The sequence below is a fragment of the Martes martes genome (genome assembly GCF_963455335.1).
Source record: "Martes martes genome assembly, chromosome: 11".
Classification (NCBI taxonomy): domain Eukaryota; kingdom Metazoa; phylum Chordata; class Mammalia; order Carnivora; family Mustelidae; genus Martes; species Martes martes.
Genome location: NC_137899.1, coordinates 80634967 through 80643606, shown reverse-complemented (window position 1 = coordinate 80643606; position 8640 = coordinate 80634967). Strand labels below are relative to the sequence as shown.

General features: G+C 47.3%; 1 protein-coding gene across 7 annotated transcripts in view; it reads left to right on the top strand.

Moving 5' to 3' along the window:
* Positions 1–1827: 1827 nt before the first annotated feature.
* CADPS2 (calcium dependent secretion activator 2) overlaps positions 1828–8640 on the top strand; it is a 526208-nt gene continuing 519395 nt past the window's right edge. For all 7 annotated transcript variants that reach the window (XR_013967617.1, XM_080817937.1, XM_080817936.1 and 4 more), the window contains exon 1: positions 1828–2345. Coding sequence is in view for 6 of the 7 variants with exons in the window: in XM_080817937.1 (XP_080674063.1) it covers positions 2007–2345 (339 nt within the window). In the remaining variant the exon portion in view is untranslated. The remainder of the gene's footprint in view (positions 2346–8640) is intronic.

Genomic DNA, 8640 nt, shown 5'->3' with positions numbered 1-8640 from the left:
AAAAGATTTTATTTATATATTTGTTGGGAGGAGAGAGAGCACAAGCAGGGAGAGCAGCAGGCAGAGGAAGAAGCAGGCCCCGGTGGAGCAAGTAGCCGGATGCGGGACTCGATTCCAGGGTCCTGGGATCATGACTGGAGTCGAAGGCAGATGCTTAACCGACTGAGCCACCGAGGTGTCGCTCATCATCACCTTTTAACCAAAGGTTACTTTGGTCATATTAGATGGGCACATTTACAAAACTTTGCAAAAGTAATTTGCTATGTATATGAGCAGTTGATACTATCACTTAAATGGGTAGGCTTGCCATTTATCATTCACCTTGCCAAGCATAAAACATTATCTTTAAACCAGTTTCTGAGATTTCCTCTTCCTCGGCAGCTGGAAAACCGCCAGTAGTAATGCCCTCAATGAACATTTTATCACTGTGGGCATCCATTAAGGATTGATAAATAGGCAAGAGTCCCTAGGAGTAAATACCTCCTTGTTTGTTTGTTTGTTTGTTTTTACCCCCATCTAGGGAGAATGTCAGTAAATGCAGAAGGAAAGCCTCTCTCTTGTGTACCTAACGGTGGAAGTGGCTTCAAAGACTGCTTTTTGGCCACAGAGTAGACAAGCTCAGAGGTGGTGGCGTCACGTGCCCGGTGATATTTCCCCTTCGCTTCATAATCCTTCTGCCAGCTTGGCTACAGCACACCGCACCTTGGGTTGAATGCACTAGATTTCCTTTCCCCCCCTGTCCTCGGGATTAAGTACATCAGAAACAGAATCACCAGAACAAACTCCCCGGTGGTTCCGTCAGTAGGACCGAAAAATCTGTGCAGATAAGAGAGGCTTCAGGTGCAGCCTCAAGACGCCCACTTGAGGCCAGAACCAACAACGACCAAGTGTTTGTCTGTGTGCTCCGCGGGCTCGGCCAAATGCTAACAGTACTGGATACCGGGTGTGGGCTCAAATATTTGTTGGATATATGTCTACGGCTGCACAACCTGTTCTGAGTCAACCGCATCCCAACCTACACTATAATCCAGTTATGTGTGAGCTGAACCTGAGTGCCATTTCGCAAATACAAAATCTATCTTGTTCATGCGTCTGCGGGAATAAAAACAATTTAAAAAGGAAGCCTGGCGTGCTTTTTGTTTTTTCCCTTGTCAAGAACGTTCCTCTGACTTTATAATTTGGACTAACAGCAAAAGCGTCAAACAGCAGCAGAGCAGAGCGAGAGACTTTTCAAAGTCTCTTCCCAACGTTATTTTGAGGCGAGCGGCTCAGGCCCCACTTTTACGCGCTTGGGTTCAAGCCTGGGCATCAGGTTCTGGTCTGAACGACGTTTTGGCCCCTCTCCTCACCTGCGCGGGGCGGAGGGTGGGGCGAAGCTGTCCGGCCCCCGTCCACGCGTCCCTCGGGAATCTGGTGGGAGAAAAAGGACGTGGGGTGGGGGTCAAGGCAGTGCAAGCAACCCCGGGTGTGCGCACTCGGAGCCCGCACATGCAGCCGCTCCCCGCCTGTGCACACTGCGCACCCGGGTACCCGGCACCTGGGCCCAGGCAGCAGCCGCGGCGCGCGCACGCGCACTCCACGACCCCGCGCCCGCTCAAGATTTTATTCCACGTGTTGCTTGTTGTGGGAGCCACAGGTTCCCCACCTGCGCCCGGGCCCTCGGGCCGCCCCGCCTCTGCCCACTGGCGCGGCAGGATCACGGGGTTGGCCGGCCCCGGGCGGGCAGAGGAATTCACGAGGCGCTCACGTTCACCTCCAACGCTAACTCCGCCTATTTAATCCCGGCGGCTCCCCCTCTCCTCCTCCGGCTCCTGCCCGCCCCTTTCGCCCTGGTGGTAGGAAACATTCCGTCTCCAACTCGACGTGTCCGGAAAGCTCCGGCCAGTTTCCCTTTCGTTCTGCGACCGCTGCTGCTAGCCCCGCGGCTCCCTCCGACCGGCAGGCGCAGCTGCCGCGGGTGAGGCGCCTGGGGGCCGCGGGCCGAGCGGCGGGGCGCCCCGAGCACCATGCTGGACCCGTCTTCCAGCGAAGAGGAGTCGGACGAAGGGTTGGAAGAGGAGAGCCGCGATGTGCTGGTGGCGGCCGGCGGCTCGCAGCGAGCGCCGCCGGCCCCGGCTCGCGAAGGGCGGCGGGACGCGCCGGGGCGCGCGGGCGGCGGCAGCGCGGCCAGACCGGTGAGCCCCAGCCCCTCGGTGCTCAGCGAGGGACGAGATGAGCCCGAGAGGCAGCTGGACGAGGAGCAGGAGCGGAGGATCCGCTTGCAGCTCTACGTCTTCGTGGTGAGGTGCATCGCGTACCCCTTCAACGCTAAGCAGCCAACCGACATGGCCCGGAGGCAGCAGAAGGTGAGTTGCACGCAGGACCAGTTGCCTCCGGCCGCCACTTCTTCCTCTGCGGAGTTTTTCCCCGGGAGAGCTCCGGGTAGCTTGCCCTCTGCCCTTGTTCAACGTGGGTACTAGTTTTGTTGGTCTTTGAGCTTCAGGCGAATTTTCGGGGGCGGGGGGAGACCGTACTTTAGCCGGCTAGGTTTCGGGTTGCAGAGGACATGTCCTCCCCCTAGCCCCCTTTCCCGTCGGGAGAAGCTGTCAGCTTGGCAGGAGTGAGACTCACCGCTAGCGCCGGCTGTGCGGTGGCTGCACCCGGTGGGGCTCCCCTTCGGCCAGGTTAGTATGCAACTCCCATAAACTTTAATTCCTAACGGCCATGGCGCATTCCTGTCCACCTGCTTCAGCTGGAGCTGAGCTTCGCTCTGGGTGTAAATGGTTGTGTAGTTAGGCGAAATAGGTGAAATCTGGACACTTCTGTTGAAATCTTCACTAGGGCAAAGGGGTAGAAATTTTCCTCGTGAATAATAAAAAAGTTAAGCTTCCTATACCGCTGTAAAACTAGGACTTCAAATCCAAACCCTGGAGAAGGTACGCAGTTTTGTAGAGTTGCTGTAGGTGAGTAGTTCCTGGTCTGAGTCGGCCTAATGAAACGCACTATTGATGAAAAACAAAGGATTGGCACATTGCCCCTTAGTAAGGAATGCGGGTTTTTTTTTTCTTTTTTTAAATCCCAAAGTGGTAAGGAATTTCAGGTGTAATGTCTGCCAACTTTAGTTTTAAAACCAGTTTCCAGGGGTCTAATGTACTGTAACAGATGAAAGTCATGACTCAAATTGCCCTAATCGGGTAAATGTTCCAAATAAAACATGTCTAGGAAATCTAATAGAATGCTGAACCTAAATGTTCAGGAAAAAATATAACCATCTCCTTAGTTGGACAATATGTGGGGACCCAGAGAGCTTGTAATTTGCCCAAGGCATATCTAGCTGCATAGGTGTTTTCTGAAGTATTAAGCATGTGAGGAATCTCTTAAATTTGGAGAGCTTGTGAATTGCCTCCTGAAACACTGCTGTAACTTTCACTAAACAGTCTTCCTGCCACCCTCACTTATTCAGCCTTTAAAAACACACCTAAACTAAGAAGCGGTTTTGAACCTGTCATTCTCTGGGAGTACTTATGGGATGATTCTCTGCAGCTGTGGTCTAATTACACAGATCCTTCCAGAACCTAACCCTGTAGGTAATTCAGTCACAAGGCTGGAGCTGGAAAAGATGTATCCTGTAGGCAGACTCCTCATTTTGCAGGAGAGCAATATATCCAAGCACCATTTCCTAATTTCAGAGCAGTTGAGGGTCAGGTCAGCTCTGGGTACCCCCATGGAGTTCTTGTGCACCTTCCATCCCACTCCTAGCTAAGTACTTCCTCATTGCTGCTTCTGTTGCTGTCACCTGTTGCTTCTTCACTCCATAGGTCAAGCAGCTTTCAACTTCAGTAGTCCTTAACTAAGTGTAAGTATTGACCTATGTTCTCTGTGGTCCTGTAGCATGCTTCTGAACGTCATCCAGTCATCACGTTGATCATTCATGCAGAATTTAAGCTTATTTTTGGTGGATTAAAGTGTATATGGTTACTAAGGGTATTCCTGTCCGGACTCTTCTGTAAAAAGTCACTGGTAGCTGATTGATACTGTGTGTACTTGTCGCATTTTGTTACTGAAACTTGTTCATAGCTGCAGATCTGATTCCTATTTAAAAAGTTCTTGCAGAACTTGAACTTTGAAACCGGTACATTCACAATATGAAGGAAACGTTTATAATCTTATCCAGGTGTTACCAAATCCAAACAACAAAATCCTGCGTCTGATCTCTGCAAAAATGTTTGGCATGTTTGGAGACTTGAATTCAGTAAATGTTGAGAGCATTGCATGCATTCAGATTAGCCTCTGAGTTTTTAATTAAGGGGGAGGCCATATAACAGTCTAAGTATGTATTTCCCGTATTTAAAAGGCTCCACATTTTTTTTTTTCCTAACATGCTGCTTACTAAAGAGAGCTGGAGCATTTCTTGGCAGTAGGTTTCCTCCTAGGACAGTGAAGTGGGAATTTATATTCTTGTGAATTTGATGCACAAGTCAATTAATGCCAAAAACTTCAAGTCTTGAATTACACAGTTGGGTTGTATAAAAATAACAGCATAATTGCAAAATCACTAATCCATCGTATATTTTTATTCTTCAAGTAGTCAGATACCTAGTAAAAGGATTTAAAGGCTCAAATGTTACTGAAATGCATAATGCTGCTTACTTAAAACTTTGAGAATTTTAGAAACTTTCAGATTAAGATCTGAGAGTGTCTATAAACGACGGAAGAGCCATACCTTGACTGTCCTAGCTCTGTTAAGGGCCGGTGAGTTTCAGTGAACTGCAGCTGATCTGCAGTGAGAGTGAGTGTGTGTGTGTGTGTGTGTTCCCCTTTCTTGGCTCTAAGGCCCACAAATTGAATTAGGGGTTTTATCCATGAGTTATTTGAGAAAGCTTAGTAGCATTAAACTCAGTTGACTAAAACATGCCTTTCTTGGCTTTTGGCCGGAAAACTTCAACTCGGAGGAATGAGTGGCTGGCGTATGCCACTTAGGCCCTGACTACTGATGACTGGACCCAGATACTGACAAAGCTTTGTACCCGGTGGTCCTACCACCTGAACGAACATATCCAGGGGTTCACATGTGATACAAATATGAAGCAACCACTGATGGGGAAAGGACTTCAGCTGTGAAGTGCCTAAGCCTGATGCTTCTTTGCCTTGATTACTTCTGCACCATCAGAATGCTACAGCCTGTATGTAGGACTCTAGATCTTTGTTTAAAAGATCTAGACTTTGTGTGACTTTACATTACTCTAGGTCTTTGGTTACAGGTGGGATCAGTGTTGAAGCCACAAAACACAGATAATCAGATCTGTTTCATTATAAGGCAAATTAAAAGATAATTTGTCAAGCCTTTGGAAAACCTAGGGACCCCACAGGAGAAAACCGGTGGTGTCCATGGTGATTAGAAGGTGGGAAGAGTCTGAAAAACATAATGGCCACCATAACAGAGGTTAAGTACATTCACTCATACAGATACCAGATACGGACTTAGACTACAGGTCGTCATTTAGAGCTACCTTCTAGATGTATAGGACTTAATGTACTAATAGTTCAGCTGGGTCTGTAGGTTTCTAGTGAGTGGTTACATGGTTTTTGTTCTTATTGAATTTACTAAAGTCAGCTGTTGAAGGAGTCAGCTATTTAGAAATCAACAGGAATTGGGTTGCCTGGGTGGCTCAGTTAAGTGACTGCCTTCAGCTCAGGTCATGATCCCAGGGTCCTGGGATTGAACCCCACATTTGGCTTCCTGCTCAGTGGGGAACCTGCTTCTTCCTCTCCCTGCTACTCTCCCTACTTGTGCTCTGTCAAAAATTCTTTAAGAAGGAAAAAAAAAAAAAACCAACACGGGGGGGGGGGCGGTGCCTGTGTGGCTCAGTGGGTTAAGCCTCTGCCTTTGGTTCTGGTCATGATCTCAGGGTTCTGGGATAGAGCCACACATTGGGCTCTCTGTTCATCAGGGAACCTGCTTTCCCCACCCCCCGCCTGCTGCTCTGCCTACTTGTGATCTCTCTCTCAAATAAAATCTTAAAAAGGCACCTGGGTGGCTCAGTGGGTTAAGCCTCTGCCTCCAGCTCAGGTCATGATCCCAGGGTCCTGGGATAAAGCCCCGAATTGGGCTCCCTGCTCAGCGGGGAGCCTGCTTCGCCCTCTCTCACCCCCCCCTGCTTGTTTCCTCATTCCCTGTGTCTCTGTAAAATCTTAAAAAAAAAAAAAAATAGAATAGTATCTAATAATTCTGTATATGAATCATATACTTATGTTCTTTGCATTTTGTGTGCATGGCCACTGTAATCACACTAAATTGTGACTTAGTAAACCTTCACATGGAATCATTCCCACCCCTTTGCATAATTTACCTCTAAGTTTGAGAAGTATATACAAATACTGTGAAATCACGGATGTGGGGGAAGTAAGCCATTAGGTAGAGTGCATTGTAGGGAAATAGTATTAGGTGAGAAAGTGGGCTTTCCTAGAACTGACATCTGAATGTTCCGTTACAATAAAACAGCCATTTTTATCTCTGGATAGTACCATAAGTTTTTAACATTTTGACTGCTTAAATCACCCTTCCCCCCCCCCCCCCCCGGCAAATTCAGGGAAAGCCAGTTTTCTAGGGAAAAAACCCTACAGATTTACAAAGGTTGAGAATTCCTTAACTTCCACTGAGAGCCCTTGTCTTAGTGTTGTTGCCCCTCTTTGGTGCCAGAGCTACATCTGTGACCTGGATGTATTCTTAGTGTATCTTATAAAAACCTTGTCTGGATACATGGACATGTCCGATTTCCTCGATGTTTCAAAGAATTAGGTATAGATTGGGGAAAGGGAACAAAAAGTCGTCTCATCTTTGGAAACTAATGTTCTTAAACATTTTTTTTGCCTTATTTTAGAATGCAAATGTGCATGGGGGAGGTAGAGGAGGAGGGAGAATCCCAAGCAGACCCCCCTAACTGTGAAGCCTGATGTGGGGCTCAATCTCATGACCCTGAAACCCTGACCTGAAACCAAGAGTTGACATTCAACCCACTGAGCCACCCAGGCACTCCCCTAATTCTCCATGTTTTTGAGATCTCCAGGATCCCTCCCCTAACCCCGCCTGCCCTGTAAAGAAAGCCATCAAAATGGTTATACCTGTTGTTATAGAACAAAGGATTGCCAAGCAAAACTTTGTTAATGCCTCTATCAAACCCAAGAGAAGCAGTGTGGGAGCCCAGTTGTATGCCTTGCTTTCTTGTTTGCAGATTTCCAGCAGATGATGTAAAAGTCTTAAAAAGCCACCCTCTGGGGCACCTGGGTGGCTCAGTTGGTTAGGCAACTGCTTAGGGCTCAGGTTATGATCCCGGAGTACCACGATTGAGTCCCGCATCGGGCTCCCAGCTCCACAGGGAGTCTGCTTCTCCTCTCTCATGCTCTTTCACTGACTCTCTCTCAAAATCTTTAAAAAAACAAACAAAAAAAAACCACCCTCTTGGGGAGTTAAGATAATTCGTTCCATGTGCTCTCAGCCTTTGGTACATGATGGTACAAATGTAGAAGGGTTATGTTGGCTTTTAATCTGAAATACGTTGTCCTCTGGGGAGCGAAGTGGGAACCGCACCGAAGGACCCCAGACTGACTTCAGCATCTCGGGCAGGCGTGTGTTGCTTCAATTCCTTTAACCCTCCCCAGGGTATCTTGAGACTGTAGCACTTAATTTAATGGAATGAGTTGTGCTAATGAGAACTCCAATGGATTAAGTGATACTGGCGTTTGCTTCTTTCAAAAATGAAATCAGAGGCAATTGTGATATAGTGACTGCTTATAAAGCGAAGTAGAATAACGTAATCCTGTTTTCCCTCTCTAGTTTTTTTTCCTTTTAATGGAAATCGTTCCCCTGTACACTCACAAGATAAATAGCACAGTTTGTAAAGTCATTAAAGAACTTTAAACTGAAAGCGAATTGCCAGGTTATGAAATATGGAAATTCTGAATGGGAAATCCCACCAGTTATCATTTGGTAGTGAGGCAGGCCTCTTGAGTGATTGTGCTATTTTATATGCATTTCAAGTTGATTTAGCTCTTTGGGAAGAAGTGGTGGGTCATGTAGTCTTGGATGCTTCCATTCTTAGGCTATATATTCCTAATGACCAAACAGTGGATGTATCATTGGAACAAAGGACATCTTCCCAAAGTTAAGAATGTTTAGGAATCAAATTATGAAACTATTGTCCTAAATTGTCAACACTTTATTTTAGGACTACTGTTTTGGCCCCTTTGATTCAAAGTCAGCTAAGGAATTTGGTGGGATTTCCTTTCTTTAAAAACAAAACAACGCGCCGCCTGCCCCCCCCCCCCCCCCGCCCCCGCCCCAAACCAAAAACCTATGATTTCTATTTTTAGCAGTGGGTTAGAATTACCTGGAGAGCTCTTAAGAATCCCATCATCCAAGTTACACCCCTGACTACTGAAATCAATCTCTGAGGTTGCAGTTTTATTTTTTAAAAGATTTCTATTGGGGAGAGACACAGAGCTAGAGGAGTGGAGGAGGAAAGGGAGAAGCAGGCTCCCTGCTGAGCAAGGAGCCACATATGCAGCTTGATCCCAGGACCCTCGGATCATGACCTGAGCCAGATGCTAACTGAGTCACCCAGGTGCCCCCAGTGTGGTTTCAAAGCTTTCTAGGTGATTCCA